This window comes from Ochotona princeps, chromosome 2, assembly GCF_030435755.1.
Source record: "Ochotona princeps isolate mOchPri1 chromosome 2, mOchPri1.hap1, whole genome shotgun sequence".
NCBI lineage: Eukaryota > Metazoa > Chordata > Mammalia > Lagomorpha > Ochotonidae > Ochotona > Ochotona princeps.
In genome coordinates this window covers 141,288,417-141,310,135 of record NC_080833.1, presented here as the reverse complement: position 1 = coordinate 141,310,135, position 21,719 = coordinate 141,288,417, and the positions used below count along the sequence as shown (strand labels likewise).

The 21,719-nt window shown below is 46.0% G+C and overlaps 1 protein-coding gene across 2 annotated transcripts in view; it reads left to right on the top strand.

Annotated features, from left to right (window-relative positions):
* PAXIP1 (PAX interacting protein 1) overlaps positions 1-21,719 on the top strand; it is a 50,540-nt gene that overhangs the window by 16,713 nt on the left and 12,108 nt on the right. For both annotated transcript variants that reach the window (XM_058660638.1, XM_058660639.1), the window contains 8 exons: positions 4,034-4,666; positions 12,745-13,450; positions 13,909-14,003; positions 16,280-16,375; positions 17,863-18,000; positions 18,656-18,777; positions 19,520-19,704; positions 21,070-21,113. In XM_058660638.1, the coding sequence (XP_058516621.1) occupies positions 4,034-4,666; positions 12,745-13,450; positions 13,909-14,003; positions 16,280-16,375; positions 17,863-18,000; positions 18,656-18,777; positions 19,520-19,704; positions 21,070-21,113 (2,019 nt within the window). The remainder of the gene's footprint in view (positions 1-4,033; positions 4,667-12,744; positions 13,451-13,908; positions 14,004-16,279; positions 16,376-17,862; positions 18,001-18,655; positions 18,778-19,519; positions 19,705-21,069; positions 21,114-21,719) is intronic.

Sequence of the window (21,719 nt, the reverse complement as noted above, 5' to 3'; positions counted from 1 at the left end):
TGGGCTGTCCTCCTCTGCTTTCCAAGGTCATAAGCAGGGAGCTGGATGGGAAGTGGAGCAGCCGGGACATAAACTGGCACCCATATGGGATCCCAGCACTTTCAAGGCAAGGAGTTAGCTATTGAGCCACCGTGCCAGGCCCTGTTGGGATAGTTTTTTTTAAGGTGATTTTAATGAGAAATACATGCGATTTTGAATGCTCAAGCACAACTATTCTAGAAGGTAATGAAATAATAAGACATTTATAAATGTGCAACCAGTACCAGTGCATGTTTCTAAGAATGATCATGAAGTTACTAGTGTCTTGTGTAATTATGACACAGAAATCGTAAGTGATACTGTTATGTTTAGTGACATGATTTACCAATAAATTTAATTTAAAAAATGAGTGACCAGGGCCCGGCTTGATGTCCTAGTGGCTAAATCCTCGTTTTGCCTGTGCTGGGATCCCACGTGTCTCAGCAGCTCAGCTTCGCGTCCAGCTCTGCTCGTGGCCTGGGAAAGCAGTGTAAGATGGCACAAAAAATGAGTTTCCAAATTTTAGTAGGGTTTTTTTTTTTGTAAGAATTATTTTAATTTTTTCGGTAAGTGCTTGCTTGGGAAGAAAAACCACTGTATTTGCCACCTTAGTATTTGGAATGTTGTTTTGAGTTTAATTCGGCTGTGTAGCATTCATTGCCTTTGGCATTGAGATGGTTGGCATCTTGGGCACCCCCTCCTCCTCCTCTCAGCTTTATTCAGGACTACGCAGTGGTAACAGCTCCTCTTCAGTGTCACTGAATTAAGAAGTTAATTTCAAGCAGCTCACAGAGGCAGGCTGTCTGCTGTGTCGTGTTTCTGTTGGCTCACGGTCGCCTGTGCGCCCTGCTCTGGTCAGCTCACAGAGCAGCGAGTCCCCCTTGAGCATGCCTCGGCTCTTCCCTGCATCACGGTCCAGAGGCTGAGAAGCGGTAATCTCAGGTGAGCTGGTTTCTAAAACCAGCATGGTTTTAAGTTAACGTAAGTTATAATTAGCAATTATATTCTTGATTCATGCTTCTCTCTGTGGCTCACATAATTAAATTACCACAATATTTTGAAATTGTATCCAAAAGAGTGTGGTTCAGTTATTCCTTTCTGTTACTACACTTTATAACATATTCAGGCATAAGTTTTAAAATGTATTGAATAAGTTAAGAGTTTTGGGGCCTGGCGTTGTCATGCAGCGGGTTAAATTGCTGCCTGCAGTGCTGATACTTTATGTGTGCAGTGGTTCAAGTCACGGCTGTCCACTACCAGTCCAGCTCCTTCTTACGTGCCTGGGAACACAGCAGAAGATGGCCAAGTGTTTGAGCCCTGCTCCACTTGGAAGACCAGATGTTATCATTTGGACCAGGCCAAAGTCAAGAGCCAGGAGCAGCTTCTGGGTTTCCTACATGGATGCAGAGGCCCAAGCATGAGGACCATCTTCCACTGCTTTCCCAAATGCGTTAGCAGGGAGCTGGATAGGAAGTAGAACAGCCAGGACTCGAACCTGTACCCATGTAAGATGGCAGCGCTGCAGGTAGTGGCTTAAAGTGCTGTACCACAATCCTGGCCCCACAAAATTTAACACTAGGTTTTCAGAATAGAAAACAATAGAAATAACTACATGACTGACATTAAGTAATTGATTAAATCATCTAACTATGAAAAGGAAGAACACCCTCAAGTTAGAACTGTTGTGTGCAATTATGAAAGGTGTTTGAGGATCTTGGAGAGACTTTAAGAAATCCTGAGTAGGAGATGTACTGTGGTTCATTTTATTGGACCTGGTAATAGATGGCTTAAATGGGTGGCTTCAAGTAGCTATCAGATATATAAATAAAGCAGGCATTTGGTATAATGGTTGAGTAGCTGCTTGGGGTCCCAGCATCCTTTGTTCAGATCTTGGCTCTCTTTCCAATCCAGCTTTCTTGTACTTCTCCTGGGAGGCAGCCAGTGATGGATAGCTCCAGTACTGCATCTCTGCTTCCCACATGGGAAATCCTGATTGAGTTCCGGGAGGTGGACTTGCACCTGATCCAGTACCAGCTATTGCTAGCATTTGGAAAGTGAGCCAGAAGATGGTGGCTCTGTCTCTCCCTTGAAAATAAATAAAATGAAAGAAAGGTTAAGTGGTTTGAGTACCACAAATGGGATAAAGAAAAAAAAAAACCCTAGTTTAACAACAAGAAAGAAACAAAATCAGAAGATAGATGAGGCCAGATTTGCTGTGGTTGGAGCTGGGTGATGGGTTAGGGGATGTACTGGGCTTTTTACTTTGAACTTTGTGAAAATGTACATTTCAAAAAGTGAAAATATAAGTGCCAGCTTCACTATATGTGGACAGCTCTCCATGTTTTATGTTGAAAAAGTACCTTGTTAAATTTTATATGTTGTGATAACACGGTTCTTCCCTTTACCCTTCTTAAGTATATTTATTACAAAAGTAACTACAACTGTGCACTAGAAATGCTCGTGTGGTCCGAGTGTGATCATATTCCTTTGCTTAGCCTCTTGTTCTTTGCTGCGTGTTTTACTTGTATCTTACAAAGGTTTAGAAGGAACGTCCTCAGTAGTACAGGGGCACGTCCCACTTCTGTGGAGCTTGCTGTTTCCCAGGAGATAAGCCTCCCAGGTTTATTCTCTCTCCCGTTGAACGTGAACCTTACCCATTCATGAACTGGACCAAAAGCTGCAGGTGCCTTCTTGGTCCCAAGTGTGTCTTTGCCAAACAATTGTTATTACACAAGAGGCTTTTAGAAGCAGATGAGTAAGACTGTATTAGTTATCTGAACCGTATTTATGAATTCATCTGCTTTTTTTTTTAAATATATACATATATTAAATTATTTGAAAGGTAAAGTTTTAGACCGAGAGGGACACAGAGAGAGAGAGGGCTTTCATTCTCTGACTCGCTCCCCAGACAGCCACGTTGCCTGGAGTAGCCAGGAAGGAGCCAGGAGCTTCCTCTGGGTTTCTAGGGTAAGCTCTGCGTGGGTGCAGGCCTCAAGCACTTGGGCCCTCTTCTGCTGTTTTCTCAGGCACATTAGTAGAAAACTGGCTCAGAAATGAAGTAGCCATGAAGTGAACTGGCGCCTATATGGGACACTGCTATTGCAGGTGGCACCTTGATTTGCTATTCCACAATGCCAGCCCCCAAATTCATTTTAAGGTTATTTTATTTGTGTTATTCTATCTAAAAGTTTTCATTTCTCTCTTTTTCCATTTTTTTTTTTTTTTTTTTTTTTTTTTTTGTTAGTCCTAAACCCTTTCTGGTGGGAGAGCCCTCAGGCTGTTAGCACTCCCCACATGTCTCAATAGGTAGTTAATTTTCCTTGCAGAGCTAGATCGCGAACCTTGTTAGATCCAGAGGCTTACTGTAGAGCCGGTGTCTCCAGCCCTTATTGTTACTTGGCATGTCCGCAGACTCAAAAAATACCAGCTAGGAAGTCTTTCCTACCAAGTCAGCTACCTTTCAGTCGCTTTGGAGGATGTGCTGAAGATAATCTTACATACAGATACTGTACGTAAAATACATCTGGTGTGGGTAACCAGCTTTATAAAAACCATCAGTAAACACAGACTTAGATGTCAGCTCCTCACTTTCCATTTTCCACAGGATTCCTAGCTCTGCTTCTGTGTTGGAGTGTGCATGGGCTGGGCTTTGTGGCCAGGCTGACGCTCACTCAGGTTAGGTTCCCTGGTTCATTCCCGATTCCAGCTTCCTGCTCAGGCAGACCGTAGGAGGCATTTGGTAGTTGGGTTCCTGCTGCCTTTTGGGGAAGCCCTGGCTGGTTCTGGTTTCCTGGCTCCTGCTCTGGGCAGTGGGAGCCTTGGTGAACAGGAGCTCTGTCTCCGTGTCTCAGATGAAAATGCAAAGAAATTAAGAATTTATGAATGTTACTTTAAACAAAATGAACGTTGCTGTGGCAGGCATGAGCTTTTCCTAAGGTCAGTGCTGTCAGGTTCCTCTTTGTTTATGGAACTAACATTGCTGTTTTGTATGTTTGTGTTTTCGCTTAACTTGCAGGAGAAATATGAATATGCTTTAAAGCGAACAAGCATTAAAATTGTGACTCCTGACTGGGTCCTGGATTGCATATCTGAAAAAACCAAAAAGGATGAAGCCTCTTATCATCCTCGTCTGATTATTTATGAAGAAGAGGAGGAGGAAGAAGAGGAGGAAGAGGTGGAGAATGAGGAGCAAGAGTCGCCCAACGAGGGTAGCACAGACGAGAAGTCGAGCCCTGCCAGTTCGCAAGAAGGGTCTCCTTCCAGGGAGCAGCCGTTTTCCCCCAAGTCAAACACGGAGAAGTCTAAAGGAGAGCTGATGTTTGATGACTCTTCAGATTCGTCGCCTGAAAAACAAGAGCGAAATTTAAACTGGACCCCAGCCGAAGTCCCGCAGCTGGCTGTGGCCAAGCGCAGGCTGCCTCAGGGGAAGGAGCCTGGCCTGATTAACTTGTGTGCCAATGTCCCGCCTGCCCCAGGTAACATTGTGCCTCCTGATGTCCGGGGTAACTTAATGGCCTCTGGACAGAATCTGCCAAGTTCTGAAAGATCACAAATGCTAGCTACTTGGAATCCAGCTGTGCGGACATTGAGAAATATTACTAATAATGCTGACATTCAGCAGCTTAACCGACCTTCAAATGTAGCACATGTAAGTCACTCTTTAAGGAGTAAACATTGAAATAGTGTATTTTAGCGTTGACTTTCGCAGTCTGTTTCAACACGATGTGCTGGTATTGTCTCTGCCTCTTCAGACCCATACAGTTTACAGGCTGTTTGTGAGTATGTGTGTGTATGTCTGTGCATTGAGTGTCAGAGTTTCTGCTGTGAAAGTGCTCATTGACATGCGTTCAGATAGAAGGCCTAACATAACTGAGTAGAACCAGGGTCCATGCGACAGAGTTAGAGAGGTCTTCTATCTACTGATCACTCCCTAAATGGCCACAGCGGCCAGAACTGAGCAGATCCCAAGTCAGGAGCCTTTTCCACATCTCCCACGTGAGTGCAGGGACTCAGACACTTGAGCCAACCTTTGCTATTTTTCTAGACCATAAGCAGGAATCTGGATAGGAAGTGGAGCAACTGGCGCTCGAAACTGGCTACTGTGTGGGATGCTGGGACCGCAGGCGGACCCTGAGTGTGTGCTGTGCTCCAGCACTGATCCCTGGAGTGCTGTCTAAGGACGGGTTTGCACAGTTACTTAGCAGCAGAGCAAGCAGAAGCATAAAGTTACCAACTGTTCCTTGTTCCTTAAAACAGGTTTCATTCTACGTAACAGAAGTTCATTTATTGAAGAAGCCTTTATTTTAGTTTATAGTTCGTGGCCTATACCTTGTTGACACAGAAGAGGGTTTGTTTTTTATTTTGTTTGGTTTTGTCTTTTCAATAGCAGCAGGTGTTCGGCCGTATGGTTAAGCCCCATTTGGGGACCCCTGCATCCCACAAAAGTACCTTGGTGCAGTTCCTGACTGCAGGTTGCTGTTAATGTGGATTATAGGAGTCGCTGTTGGTCCTAGTGACTGATCCCCTGCAGGAAGTCCATGCAGGAAATTGGACCGAGTTCCTAGCTCCCAGTTTGATCCCCTGGACATGGTGGGCATGTGGGCATTTGCAAGTTGATGCAGTGGGTGGGAGCTCTGTCTGTCTGTCTGCCTCTCAAACTACGAGCAAGGTCTTCGTGCAGAAAGAAGATTGCTGATGTGTGTTGGCAGCTGTTTCTGTTTTTCTGGGCAATAGAGATGAAATGGCAACTAAGGACAAGCCCATTACCTTTGTTGTAGGTAGAGAAACAGGCAGTGAGCAATCAGATTGGAGCAGAAGGACTTCTCCCAGTTACAGATATTCTAAGCCAATGCTAAGGCTCCATAAAACCGTTGATGGCAGCAAGAGGCTCTTCCACGTCAGGTGCTGCAGGTCGCCTTGGCAGGCAGAGGGTTTGAATTGGGGCTGAAGGACAAGAGACTGGAGGGATGATGGAGGGAAGAATGTTCCGGGTGGGAAGATGCAGAAGTAGAGCATGGCCGTGCTGTGCTTCATGAGGTTTATATGTGGTAGGTGAGTGACCGCCAGGACACCTTGAAAGGGGATCTTGTAGGGCTGCAGTGAGGGATGTGAGCTTCCTGCGGAGGAGAGGGCTTTGAGTAGGGGTGAGGTGAGATGTGCTGGGTATTGTAATGTCAAACTGTTGTAGAGGAGGAAGAGTGAAAATAGACCCTAAAGAAACTTCGGGAGCTAACGTTTGAGAGGAGTACAGGGTTGGACCTAGCCTTCCAGCTGCAGCAGGAGAATGAAGGCTGTGCCACTTCAGAGATAAGCAGCATGCAAAGAGCTGCGGGGTTAAGAACTTAGGCGCCTTGCCAGATGGGTTGGATTTGAAGTATCAGATCCGATAGGTCAGTGGAAATGTGTTTGTCCTGTTGAAGGCTTTCCTAGAGATAGAACCCAGGGGCAGTGCCGTCTCAGGCGGTGGAAGGGGAAAAGGATGTGTAGGGAAGGGAGCCAGGGCAGAGCTGGCGGAGAGTGTAGAGGCGTGCAGCTAGTGCAGGTTTGCCTCGCGGGTTCCTGGGGAGGAGATGCGCCCTCCTGTTGGATGTGTCCTGACAGCCAGGAACCTCCCCCTGCACAGTCGACTCAGATGGACTGGTCTGTCTGGTAATGAGGGCTGGGATGTTGACTCACTTCGGTATACGTCCACTTCATATTTTTGTTTTTAGAATAACCATTCAGAGTTCCAGGACAACGACTCTGTAGAGTCTAGGAACAAGGTGAAGCAGGATCTAATCCACAGCCCTGCTTGGAGTGGAAGGGGTTGATGTTTAGGAAGTGGGGGAATACAGGTGGGGCCTGGGTACAAAATAGTATTAGGAAACATTGCTGCTTTTCTTGTGTATGGTAAGGGAATTGGTTTAATAAAGTATTTATTACACATACTTTAAAAATCTTACTTATCCAAAGGACAGGAACTTACTCTATCAAAGAGCTAACTTCTCCACCGGGTTTGTAGCAGCACTGCGAACAGTAACAGTGTCAAAATGTGGAATCAGCCAAGGTGTTCCACATGAGACGAATGAGTAAAGAGAACGTGGTGTATATGTATAATGGAATATGATTCATCTAGAAAAGCAGTGGGATTGATTCTGTCCTGTACAGCAGAATGGAATAGGAAGGGAGCAAAGGAAAGAAGGAAAAAAGGGAAGCAGAGAACAAAAGGAGGGAAATAAAAGTGAAAGGGAGAAGGAGGAAACTAGGGGGGAAGGAAATGAAAAAGAAAGAGAGGGAAAGAAAAGAAGAAGAAAGAGAAAAGGGAGGAAGAAAGCTCACCCTCCTCTCCTGGCTGGCAGTGAGTTGCGAAGTGGCGCTGGGATAATGGAAGGGAGCTTGAATCCTCAGAGCTGCCAGAAAGTGGTGAGGCTCGGCACATTTGAAGAGTGGTGCAGTTTGGCATTCAGAGTAAGGTGGAAGAAGCAGTTCTTTAGCTATTTGAAGAAGAATGTTAGATGGCATGAGGCAGAGTGGACCTGTGGCAGCTCGGGCGGGAGGGCAGTGAGGAGGGTTTCCGGGAGGAGAGAAGGTTTGGGAATAGACAAAGGTGAGAAGACAGTATTGCGGGACATGATCAGGATCCAGTTTGGGTTGGTGACCATAACTTTGTATGTTAACAGGATGATGAATAAAGTGGAGTCCAGCACACAGGGGGGAGAGACCAGGGGCGCGGTTCTGTGAAGATGATCATGTCAAATTGTGGAAGTTGTAACAGCAGTAGATTGGTCAGATTTTGGCATATTTGAGTGATCAATGTTTGGGATAGCACAGCAGTGGGTGATGAAAGATGCAGTTCATTTTTGTCCAGATACTTAATTTGATCAAATTATTTAAAAGATTTGGTTAACTTGCCCAAACCATGAGGTTGACCATACAAATTTGATGTCTGATTTGTCTTTTTTTTTTTTAAGATTTATTTATTTTTTATTACAAAGTCACATGTACAGAGAGGAGGAGAGACAGAGAGGGAAGATCTTCCGTCCGATGATTCCTCCCCAAGTGAGCGCAATGGCTGGTGCTACGCTCATCTGAAGCCAGGAGCCAGGAACTTCCTCCAGGTCTCCCACACGGGTGCAGGGTCCCAAGGCATTGGGCCGTCCTCGACTGCTTTCCCAGGCCACAAGCAGGGAGCTGGATGGGAAGTGGAGCTGCCGGGATTAGTACCGGCGCCCATATGGGATCCCGGTGCGTTGAAGGCGAGGACTTTAGCCGCTAGGCCACGCCGCCGGGCCCCTGATTTGTCTTGTAAATAAAACTTAGCCTGGCATTCTGGAAGTCTTAAAAGAAAGTCGGGGTCCTCTAGGGCTGGGAGGACTCTTGGACTTTGTATTCCCACAGTTCCCTGTTTGATTCCCTCACTGTGCGTTCCCTGTCTGGGTGCCGCAGGAAAGTGTGTGGTTGCGATTGGCTGTGCTCTTGAGGGTGGCTGAGGGCGCAAGGCAGTGCACGGTGAGGTGAGGTGACAGCAGAACTGCGTGGCCCCGCTTGCCCAGGATGGTGTCCGTATGTACACGGCTTCCTGGGTGAAGAGAAGACCAAGCAATGCAAGGAAGAAACAAATGGCAGTGCTGTCCAGCCTACAGGTGCTGTCCACCTGCCGTCCAGGAGAGCAGTGACAAAGCCACATGGCCATGTCTCAGCAGAACAGAGGCTTCAGAAGAGAGCAGTGGGATTACAGAAGGAGGTCTTGGCAGACAGGAAGCATGGCGGGCTAGAGGAAGGGGATTCTAAAGATTTAACCTGTGACTTTGAAAGACTAGGGATCCGACCCAGGGAGGGAGTTTTGAAGATAGACGGAGTACTTGGGACAGAGTGTGGTGCGGTGGGTTAAGCTGTTTCCTGGGATCTGCTGATCCAGCCGCCTGCTACTGGGCCTGGGAAAGCAGCACCAAATGGCAAGTATTGAGGTGCCTGCCACCCGCATGCTAGACAGTCGGAGCTCTAGGCTTCTGTCTGGCCTTGCCTAACCCAGCCCTGTTGTAGCCATTTGGGGAGGTAAATGGGTGGATCAGAGAGTTTTCTTCTTTCTCTCTCTGCCTTTATTCTTTCCTTTAAGAAAAAAAAAAGATTTATTTGAATTTTTAAAAAATTTACTAATTTTTTAATTTGAAGGTAATTATACAGAGAGGCAAATTCCATGTGCTGGTTCACGTCCCAAGTGGCTGCGACGGCCAGAGCTGGGCTGGTCTGGAGCTAGGAGCCAGGAGCTTCTTCCAGGTCTCCTGTATGCGTCTAGGGGCCCCAGGAATTAGGCCCTTCGCTGCTGCCTTCACAGGTTGTTAAAGGGAGCTAGATTGAAATGGAGATGCCAGGACTTGAACCAGTGCTATGGGGCCAGCCCTGCGCAACTGTTGTTTAAGTGAGTAAGTAAATCTTGCTTCAAAATCTAAGAAAGAGGAAACAGATAAAGGTGGAGTAGTCCTGGTGAGATCTCAGCCTATAGGAAACTGGAAAAAGTGTGAGGCATGGGCTCAGTAGCGTAGCTGTGAGAATTGCACACCATGGAGAGAACCTATGGGAGCCTGAGGAATGTTTTTCCTTTTAGTAGTTGAGAAATTATGGATAGAAGTGATCCATTTAAAGGAAACATTTTTATTGTTGGCAGTCGGGATATGTCATTGATAGTACCTCGCGTTTTCCAGTTGTAGAGAATGAATTGGTAGGAATCCAGAGGTCTCTTGGTTTTATTTGTATACCAAGAAACAATAATCCCCTTTGACTGCATAGGAGTGACTACCCCAGGGAGGTGGGCACAGCTCTGCTGTTGAAATAGTTCTTGGGAAAGCAGCCTGAGGCTCAGCTGCATGCTCAAGAGGCGGAAACCAGGAGGAGTCCACCGAGTTCCAGGAAAAAAATGTCTACTCAAAATGTTGAAACATTTAGTTTAACATTTGGTGAGGAGAACAGAGTTGACCATGAAAATCCTGTTGAAGTTGTCGTTCGGTGGTAGCTAGGAAGCACGTGGTACGTATCATAATGTTTATTGTGGTGGAACATTAATTCATGTCTGATAGTCGTTCGAAGTTTGTTTTGCTCTGTGGCACAGCAGTTGTGCCCAAGCACGTGAGAGTCTCGGGTTGCTGTTTGTAACATGCCAAATGATTAACAGCAATTATTGTTTTTTCTTACATTTTTCAGGGTCAATGTATGTGTTTAACAGGCGGCAGAGAAGAGGGTTGAAGAAAGTGGTCTGAGGAGGGCAGCGGGTGTTCTAACAGGGTGGCTAGCCCTCAGGGGCATTCCTCTGCCAGCTGTAGCTGTGCCTCATGTCCCCACCCTTGACCTTGTAGCTACAGAGTATCCCAGGCCACTGGCCACTTTCATTCCTGTAACAGACTAGGTTGGCTGTGGCCATGACTCTGACCCAAGGCCTAGAGCGGCAAGTACTTGCTAGTTGTCTTCAGTCACTCTTTGGGGTTCTCAGGTGCCATCTCCCCACATGGCAAACCCAGCAGAGCCCTCTTAGACCCTCAATCCACTGGGACCCTAAGGACTCCACATGTTCCCTTTCTGGCTTCTGCTTCCTCGTGCATGTAGGACTGTCCCTTCCCGACCCCTTTTGGTGTAGGGTTGGAGATGACCAGAGGCAGCAGAACGTGTTAGACGATCGGTTGACCCCTTTTTGTTGTGGCTGAGTGGCAGTTGTTTCCTCAGGACCCATCACATTTTTATTGTTTGCTCTATTTTTTAAATTCTGTCCAAGAGGCAGAGAGAAGACAACATAGAGGGAACATCTTGTCTGTCTGTTCACTCCCCAGATGACAAACTAACCTGGACTGAGCCAAGCCTGTGGCTGGAAACTCAACCCAGGTCTCCCTTCGGAGGCAGGGACCCACCTGCCTGAGCTGTGACGTGCGGCCTCCCAGTTGCACATCCCAAGTGCTGGAATTGGGGCCAGAGTCAGGACTTCAACCAACACATTCCCATATGGGATTCCACCATCTCACTGTTGCTCTAAATCCTGCTCCCTGTGTTGAGTTCTGAGGGCTGAAAACGAATATAGTGCAACATAAAAATAATCAAATGATACCAAAGCACCGAGAGTAAAAAGTAAACCACTTCTTATCCCCAACTCTTCAGAGGCAGCCCCCACCCGGTTTGTTGAGCAGGCCGATGTCTTCCCCACCCCCACCCTCGACCCCTCCCTTTCTGTAGTTGTGGACATACAGGTGCTGCTCAGGGCTTGGGGTAGTGTGTGGACGTGTCCATTTCCTCTCACTTTACTTTCTAAAATGCTTCTACGTGTAGAGAAGAAATCATTCTATTACTAAATTTGTTTGAAAAAAAATTTTTCTGCTTAGAGTGTAATGTGTTCCTAAAGCGAATATCTTTACAGAGGGTTTGTCTTCAGGGTGATTTCAAAGACAGGTTTGTCCAAGCTCTGGAATTTGATGTCATATTTAAACTCAATTATCTTATGAAATACAAAACCTGTTATTTTGAAGTGTATTTTAGTGGAAAATAAATAATAGAAATTTTTGTGTAGCTCTTGACGTACATTAAATTAGAATTTCTACGGTTTTATTTAAATGCTTTCAAGATACTAAAATAGGGTTAAGTTTTATTCTTTTTTTTTTTAAAGATTTATTTATTATTTTATTACAAAGTCAGATATACAGAGAGGAGGAGAGACAGAGAGGAAGATCTTCCGTCCGATGATTCACTCCCCAAGTGAGCCACAACGGCTGGTGCGTGCCGATCCGAAGCCGGGAACCTGGAACATCTTCTGCGTCTCCCACGCGGGTGCAGTGTCCCAAAGGTTTGGGCTGTCCTCGACTGCCTTCCCAGGCCACAAGCAGGGAGCTGGATGGGAAGTGGAGTAGCTGGGATTAGAACCGGCGCCCATATGGGATCCCGGTGCGTTGAAGGCGAGGACTTTAGCCGCTAGGTCATGCCACCAGGTCCCAAGTTTTATTAATTCTTAGTTAAATCTTTTTTAATGGTTTCCATGATCATAAGGAACTGATTTTAACTTTTTGAAGAGTGAGAATTTCCTAGTTAGAATAATGATTTTTTTTTTTTTTAGTTGCTGGAATGCTTGTGTTTTTAACCTTGATGTAGTACACCCACTGCACAGAGCAGGGTTGCCCTGACGGGCAGTGGAGGATGGGCACGGATGGGCCTTGCTGGGCTTAGCTCATGTCTCAGCTGCTGCTGGTATTGCAGCTTGGAAGGGGCTCCCAGGGACCTCTCCTCGTTGGACTCTGGGCCAGTAAGGTAGGAAGAAGTGGAGACCGCTCCATGTGGCTGCCACTTACTGTTTCCCTGAGCACTCCGTGGTCTGTGGAAGGTCTGTGCAGCTGGAGGAAGGGAGACGGGTGACGGGAGATGCTGCTCACACAGCACAGTGCAGGGAGCACCGGGACTCAGGCTCCCAGAGGAATGCTTTCACTGTCCCCTGACTCTGCTGTTTAAAACACGGCAAGCGTGAGTTCTTCCGTGTGTCATCTCTCATTCATTAGCTTGTTCAGTTTGACTTACAAGTTTTAAATAAATTAAAAATGCGAATTGATTCAGCTGCTTTGTTGAAGTGACAAAAGGATGCCGTGTTATTTGTGAAGTTTCCAATCACTTGGTGCTTCTGCTAGGTGGAGTGTTTGCGTTGATGGGGTGGGTGTGCTGTTCTCTTAAGCCACTAACATTGCATGTAATTATTGATAATGACTTTACCTACCTGCTGTTTTCTAGATCTTACAGTCCCTCTCCGCACCCACAAAAAATTTAGAGCAGCAGGTGAACCACAGCCAGCAGGGCCAGGCCAATGCCACTGCAGTGCTGTTCGGGCAGGTGAAAGGCGGGCCCGAGACGCAGATGCTCCCACAGCACCACCAGCCCCAGCACCCGCAGCAACAGCCGCTTCTGCATCTCCAGCCCCAGCAAATCATGCAGCTGCAGCAGCAGCAGCAGCAGCAACAGATCCCTCAGCAGCCCTACCCCCAGCAGCAGCCGCATCCCTTCTCACAGCAGCAGCCACAGCAAGTTCATCAGCATCAGTTTCCACAGCAACAGCTCCAGTTTCCACAGCAACAGCTGCATCCTCAGCAGCAGCTGCACCGCCCTCAGCAGCAGCTCCAGCCCTTCCATCAGCCGCATGCCCTGCAGCTGCAGCAGCTGCAACAGCAGCAGCTACAGCAGCAACAGCTGCAGCAACAACAGCTGGCGCACTTGCAGCAGCAGCAGCAGCATAGCTTGCTGCAGCAGCAGCAGCTGCAGCGCCTACACCAGCAGCAACAGCAACAACAACAACAACAACACATGCAAAATCAGGCAGCACAACACTTGAGTCAGACATCCCAGGCGCTACAGCATCAGGTCCCACCTCCGCAGCCCCAGCCGCCCCAGCCGCAACCCCCACAGCATCATCAGCTATTTGGACACGATCCAGCAGTGGAGCGTTAGTAACTGGGATTTATCTTTTCTTTCTCCTGGAAATCTTATATAAATGTGTGAGGAGTATGTAAGGGGGTTGGGGGCAAGGGTCCATATGAAATCGTTACTACTGCAAGGTGGAGAATGGGACTCTTGTGCCTGACAAAGAATGTCAGTGTTATGAGGCACTTACTGCCCTTTGTACCTTGAGGCATTAGATGCCAAAGGATAGTTTTGTTCCATAGAACAAAGAGACTGCCAGGTAGGACTAACTCAATGTTTAGTTGTTTGGCATAAATTACGTTGGTTTTACTTTCTAATAATTTCTTAATATACATAATCAAACTGGTGTATTTATGTGAACATTCCAGAATGTACGCAACATAATTCTTGAGACCAATTAGCTTGATTAACTTCAGATGCTGTTAGGTTAGGGGGACGTAAGAATTTCAACTTACCTTTTCTTGCATTTTCCTGTTCTAGTTCCAGAAGAAGGCTTCTTGCTGGGATGTGTGTTCGCAATTGCGGATTATCCAGAGCAAATGTCTGACAAGCAGTTGCTGGCCACTTGGAAAAGGGTGAGGCCTTCCCGAAGTGGAGAGCTCTGGAGGTGTTCCTCCTTGGGTGCAGATCTGGCTGTGTTGGGTTGCCTTCACTGTAATGTCTGTGTCCTCAGTGTGTGATGGGCATGTTCAGGACTGTCTCCTTGACCTTTGGAACTTAGGCAAGTCCTGTTCCTAAGATTTCAGTTTTCTCAGCTGAAATAGGTGAAATTTACTCTGTCTAGAGTCTTTCAGCTCAGAAAGTCAAAGGGACAGTTATTTATGATTACGGGAATGGCAACAAGATAAAGATTTTAAAAACATAGCAAGAGGACTATCAGCTTGTATGACTTAATCATTTCTCTTTCTCCTAAATGTTAGAAAACCTAAAATCTCTAAGTTAAAAAGGACCGTAAAGTCATCTATCCCTGTTGTGCTGGAGTCCATTTATTATTTTAATTTTATTTAACTGGTCTATTCCACATATTTAGCTTTAGTCCTTTTGCTAAATATGGAGCTTCTAGAAGTGAATGCTTTCTTGCTGTGTCACAAATCAAAGCTAAGTCTTTGTGTTTTAATTTAACAAAAGCTAACTTTTAAGTTATGTTTTCCCTCTAAGCATTCTGGCTGTGTGCCAGGCGTGCTGCAAGATGCAGTGAATGTATAGGGATAAACGGAGTTCATGATCCGACCAGTACAACAGACATGTCCCTGTGGAATCTGGTCAGTGCCTCATAGAGGTGGCACAGGTCGTTACGCGAGCCTGAGAAGGGACATTATAACCTGTTTGGTCAGAAAGGGTGTGTGAAAGTGTTTGGAAAGGGAAGATTCCTGAACTGAGTCTTAAGGAGAAGTAGGAGTGAGACTTGGAGGAAAGATTGTCCAGCCAGAGCAAAGAAGACAGGCGAGGACCACAGCGTGCTGGCAGCGATGAATGGCGGAGACTGCCCGGTGGCCTTTGTGAGAGTCCATGAAGACATCTCCTCTATTCTCTGTTAAGGGATTTGGCGGTTTCTCCCTGAAGTCTTTACAACCTGTGGAAAAAGGGCAGGGCAAAGTGGTCTGTTGCTGTTGTGGGTCGACAGGAAGAAGATTGTGCTGTGACCAGTTAAAGATGATGATGATGATGGTGATGATAAAACTCGGACAGCGTGGGGGAAGACGGAGACATTTCTGAGAATCACAATAGCAAACATTTTCTTCCAAAGGTTTAGTTTATGTATTTGAAAAGCATAATTGCAGATAAAGAGGTCTTCCTTGTACTGGTTCACTCCTCAAGTGGCCACAATGGAATGCACATTTGGGAACAGAAAAAATGAAGGAAAGACAATTATTGAAGAAAGCAACTTATAATTTGAAGGACGTGTGTCTCCAAATTCACAAAAAGCTGAAAAGAGCGGTATTTTTAATTTGAAATTTTCTTTTTACTAGTTCATATAATTGAGAGGGATGCGCATGTGGGCCAAAGAGAGTGGTATTAGAGCAACTTAACCACTGCACTAAATTCGGAAGATATTCAGCATCTCAAATACAAAACATGGGAGCCAAGAGACAGTTGAATAGTTTTTTAAAAACTGAGGAAAAATAACATTCAACATTGAAAAATGTGTTTAGCCCATATGACTTAAGGGTTAAGATATTTTCAGATTGCCACTGTCAGAAATTTGCCTCTCGGGTGCCCTATCTTGAGAAGCCACTGCAGCAACCCGGAGTGTGACCTGAGAGACGCTTAGCAGAGGACCTGATGTGCAGACATGGAGCGGTGATTCCAAGGGTGAAAGTGAAAGGAAATCCGAAAGAATGCAAAACTAGGACTAGAGGGCAGCCATACTTGGAACCAGCAGTTAGGATTCCAGAAGGAAAAAAATGAAAAAATGGCATGCGGGATTAAGAAACTACATGAGCAAATACTGCCTTAGTTTAGTTTCGTTTTTTGAAAGGCAGACTCCTGTGTGCTGGAATACCCCAAGTGCCTGCAGTAGCTAGGGTTGGGTGCCAGGTTAAGGCCAAGAGCCAGAGACTCTCAGATCTGTAGGAGACAGGCCCCCAAGTATTTGAGCCATCATCTGCAACCTCCTAGGGTATGTTGGCAGGAAGCTGGAATCAGGAGCAAATCCGGGATTTGAACCCAGGCCCTCCAGTATTGGATAGTATTTGTATAAATACTGTGGTTACCTATCTGTCATAGCTTGGGGGAAAAAAAATCAGTATAAATATATGATGGATTCTTTTGATAGCTGTCTTATTGAAATAACACTTATTATGAACTGTGTTATGGACTGATGGCTTCCTTGTTTGATTCTTTTGTGTAGATAATCCAGGCCCACGGTGGTGCTGTGGACCCCACGTTCACGAGCCGATGCACACACCTCCTCTGTGAGAGCCAAGTCAGTAGTATGTATGCACAGGTGAGCGCAAAGCCTGTCCCTTTTTATAGAGCACCTGGAGATTTTAGTGGCTATTGTTTTTAAAAAGAAGCTGATTCTTTTTAAAAATTAATTAGCTAATTAATTAATATTTTTCTTTACTGGAAAAGTAGATTTCACAGAAAGAAGGGGAGAAAGAAAGATCTCCCATCCACTGGTTCACTTCCAAATGGCTGCAGTGGCCGGAGTTGGGCTGATCTGAAGCTAGGAGCCAGGATCTTAATCTGGGTGTCCAATGTGGGTGTAGAGTCCTAAGGACCTGGGCCATCCTCTGCTGCTTTCCCAGGCCACAATTAGGCAGCTGGATGGGAAGTGGAGCAGCTGGGACAAGAACTGGCACCCAAATAGGATGCTGGCCCTTGCAGGTGGAGGATTCACTGGTTGCACCACCGCAGCTGCCCTGTTGGGGACAGATAACCTTTATGGAACTTACATTTGAGTAACAGAGAAAGAAAACTTCCCATTTAGCATTAAAAAGACACCACTTGTAATCATGTATCAAAGCAGCACTGGGGACGTGTGGGCTGAGGAAGGATCTTACTCTGGCTGGATTTTGCACAGAAGGGCCTAATGAAACAAGTTGCTGGCCGAGCCACTCTAAAACAGTCAATGTCGCCTCCTCCTCCTCTTTTTCATAAAAATGGTCTTATATATAGGCAGACTGATGTTAGTTAATGTACATGTAACACATGGCTTTCAAGAAACCCTTCTTAGGATTCCCATGTACTGGATCTACTTTTTAAGTAAAAGGGTACAAACGCTTTGAAACTTTATCATAGAGTTGATTTTAGGTGAATGGTGTTTTTTTTTTTTTTTTTAGACTTTTATGTGGGGCCTTTGTCTTTATGGTCAGTTTTATTTTTTTAAATGTTCGTTTATATATTTATTTGAAAGTCAGTACAGTAGGGAGAAAGGGGGGCAGAAAGAGAGAGGGACAAAGAGGCTGCATTGCTCGTTCACTCCCCAAATTACTGCCAAAGTCAGCTGTGGGCCGGGCCCAAGCCAGGAGCCACGAACTCCATCCTGGCGTCCCACGTGGATGGCGGGTCCAAGTGTCTGAGCCGTCTTCTGCTTCCCTTGGTGTGTTAGTCGGAGGCTACATTGGGAATAAAATATCCAGGACTGGAACTGGTGCTGCCGTAAGGGTTGGCTAGCACCCCAGGCGCCAGTATAATTCACTGTACCACCACACTGGCCTTTCGATGGTCATTCATGACTCAAGTGATTTTTAAGGTTGTTGTAGAAGTTTTTGTGCCCCATTACAGATTCTTACTCACAGAAAGATATGCCATTTGGGGAGTATGTTAAACGTAACCACCCAGCCCTCTGATGTAGTTGGTTACTTCAGTTGATCATATACTAAATGGCATGGAATTCTCAGTGATGGGCCTGCCAAACGGTGGCATTGGAGTCGTACAGCTTCACAATTGCCAAATGAACAAAATGACAAACTAATTTTACTTTGCTAGGCAATAAGAGAGAGAAAGAGATGTGTCACCGCACATTGGCTGAACACCGTCCTGAAGAAGAAGAAGATGGTGCCCCCTCATCGCGCCCTGCACTTCCCAGTGGCGTTCCCGCCGGGAGGAAAGCCGTGTTCGCAGCATGTAGGTGGAGTCCTCTTGCTCTGTTGTGGTTGTATTTTGTTCTGTTTTTAATCCTCCTTCTTTGGTAAATGATGGTGGCTTCATTCGCCACCTTCTGCATTGTATGTGTGGTTTGACCCTGATTTGAAGTGTGAAGTGTAAGGATTTCTGATTTCCTGTTACTCCCTTCTCAAAGGCCCACTTACTTCTCTGTAGTTAGCTCTAATTGCATGATATTTCCAGAAGCTTTCACGCCATTTAAAATCTGAAAATAAATCAGGGCTCTTTCAACAGAGGCACCTGTTGGTGAACACGACTTTATCAGTAGCTGTTAGGTTTTCCCAAATGACTCAAACTTGGAAATCAGTAAGGAGAAAACGAACTTGCTGATGTTTATTTGCTCAACTAAGCAACTAGCAGTTCTCTGAGCAGTGCCATGAAGCTCATGCAGATGTTTCTAGATTCGGTGTCTTTATCTTTTTCTTCCTGCAGGAGATCCGTGTGTGATATTTCACCATTGCTAAAATTCTGGCCTTGACTTTCTTAGGAATGATCCGTGTTCCATGGCGTTCATTAAACTGGCAATATCTATGCATAAAACAACTGAAAAGCGGATAAAAATGGCACTTGTGCTTAACTTTTGTCTTCTTCCCTTATATGTCCTTTTTCCCCCTAGATTATTTCTGTAACTGGATTTGTTGATAACGACAGAGATGACCTGAAGCTGATGGCGTACTTGGCAGGTGCCAAATACACCGGCTATCTGTGCCGCAGCAACACGGTGCTCATCTGTAAAGAGTAAGCCAGTCCTTGTTCTGGTCAGAGCGAGCAGGGGGGGAGAGAGAGAGAGAGAGAGAGAATCTTCATTGATTCATTCCTCCAGTGGCTGTAGAGACTATGTGAGGCTGCTGTCACTGGCCAGGAGTTTCTTCCGAGACTCCTTCTTGGGTGCAAGAGCTCAGGCACTGGGGCCATCTTTTGCTGCTTTCCCAGGCTCCTTAGCTAGGAACTAGATGGAAAGTGGATTATCTGGGACTCAAACTTGTACCCATATGGGATGCTGGTATTGCACATGGTGGCTTTGCCTGCTGCGCCACATCACCAGCCTCATAGTAAGCAGTATTGAATTTTACCTGCAATATAGTGACCATTTCAATACTTCTTTATTTCTTACCCTGTCCTAGTTTTGAGGTAGAAATTTGAATGCAAAAATTTAAGATTTTTAAATAAATGATAATGTTAACGTTAGTAGAACTACCTGGAACATGAATTAGAAGAGTTAATGAAATTTGAATTAAGAGAATTCAGTAACAGAAATAAAAGTGGGACTAGTAGGTGGTTTTTATGATCCATACTGCCCCCTGCTGTGTCCCATTTAGTGATGGGTTTGGATTACCAGCAACTTGGCGAAGACACGCCTGCCATTTCTGTTATGATAAAGCATTTTAATTGGGTTTCGTTCATCAGTAATGTAGACTTTTGCCAGTACACAGCTCTGACATTTAATACATGTGTTTTCTCCTCAACAACAACAAAACAGACCAACGGGTTTAAAGTACGAGAAAGCCAAAGAGTGGAGGATTCCTTGTGTAAACGCTCAGTGGCTCGGCGACATTCTCCTGGGGAACTTCGAGGCCCTGCGGCAGGTTCAGTACAGTCGGTACACGGCGTTTAACCTGCAGGATCCGTTTGCCCCCACGCAGCAGCTAGTGTTGAGCCTTCTAGGTAAATGCCATTTCACGTGCTAGGAATTGTCCACCACTTTTTTTTTTTTTTTTTAATTTAGTATCAAACTTGGCTTTGGCTTCCTAATCAGCTCTCCCTTCATTTCCTGTGTCCTTGTCCCCAGTGTGCCCAGGATTCTGGTTTGCTTGTATAGAGCCCTTAGCACAGGCCCGAGCATCCCCCCTAGCGTCAGTTACCATGAGCCGGGGAGCCCCGCGGAACATTTGCTGCTCTCCGAGAGCCAGGGCCTCGGCATCCTCACTGTAGTTCTTTTCTTCTGTTTTCAAGATTCATTTTCTTTTTTATTGGAAATGGTAGATCAGTTTTACAGAGAGGAAGAGCTTCCATCCACTAATTCACTCCCCAGGTGACCGCAACAGCCAGAACTAAGCTGATCCGAAGCCAGGAGTCAGGAGCTCTTTCCGGGTCTCCCACATAGGAGTGGGTTCCCAAGGCTTTGAGCCATCCTTGACTGCTTTCCCAGGCCACAAGCAGGGAACTGGATGGGATGTGGAGCAGCCGGGACATGCACCGGCACCCATATGGGATCCAAGGCATTCAAGGCAAGGACTTTAGCCACTGGCCTAGTGTGTTGGGCCCGTTACTGCTATGTAACTGACTAGCTGTTATTGTCTGCCTGTTAGCTATGGACAGGTGGCACATGCCTGCCACCTTGTCACTGTGCCGTTCAGTATCTACAGTTTTTTACAGATATTACAAATACTGAAATTTTTTTTTCTGCAGTGCATTCGACATATTCCCCAAAAAATCGTTTGAACTGCCTGGCCGTTTTCTCTCAGTGCAGCATATTCTGATCTTGGATGGCTTTAAGCAGGAGAAAGCTCCTTGGTTACAGTCTGTATGCCTGTAGTGTGCTTGTCGGTACGGCTTTTACTGTGGATCATTCTAGAACCAGCAGATCTTCCTACATAGACATCCTTCTCCAAGTGTTTAGCGTGGGTGTATTTCTCCTCTGTCCCACTGCATACACATTTTAAATCCCTGTGGCCGGGCTCTTCCTCCTGGTCATCCTTCCTGCTGACCACTTGACCACTTGGTGTGTTAAAGGAACAAACTATTTTATAGTCAGAAGTAGGTAGAGTCTTCCAGAAATGTCTAACCAACGCTTCGCAGTGGACCGGTGAGTACCACTGATGGGCTGCAGGTTTTTTGACAAAGGAAGCATTTAGGGTGTGCCCGGGCCCTGATGCTGCCCACTGCCCATCTCTGCCTGTGCTGGAGAGCTTTACTCTGTGTTACTTCAGCTAAGCCACCTGTGTGCCTAGGATTACTGCTCCAGCAAAGCGAAGAGGCCTTTCTATTGAAGCAGAATGATGTTGTGAACAATATTGTTTCTCTCCTTAGATGCCTGGAGAGTGCCATTGAAAGTATCCCCGGAGATGTTGATGGTATGTCAAGTTAATAACCTTATTTTGCAACATAGCATGTAGAACCTGTATGTTCTCACTTGTCACAAAAAAAAAACCTTTGAGGGTCATTCGAAGCAGTGGATGTGTAACTTACCCAGGCGACAGCCTGGAACAGGACTCGCAGTTGTTAAGCAGTGAGGGAAGATGCGTTCCTCGAGTCCCAGGTCGTCCCAGGTCGGGTCTCGTCCGGCGTTCTGCAGGCTTGCATGCCTTCGCTTCTCAGTTACAGTTCGGTATTCTCATCTGTGCAGTAGATTGAGTGCAACGTTGCTGCTTCTTGCATTCTTCTCTATTTAGTTACAGACAGAAACATGACTGTGATTATCTGAGAATCTTGTTGCTCTGCAGCACTGTGAGAATAACGCTACTGCTTGATCGGGCGGCAGCCCTATTTATTGTCTTTTTTAAAAATTTGTAGTTTTCATGATGCAGTTTGATAGGCTCAGGGATTCCCACTTCCATCCCCGCTGCCCGTTCCCCTTCCGCATTCATAGAGCCCAGCTTCCAATTGTGAAGATATATTCAACAGTCTCATTGGGAGTAGAGGTGCATATCGCACTGTATCGGTAATTCTCTGTGTACTTG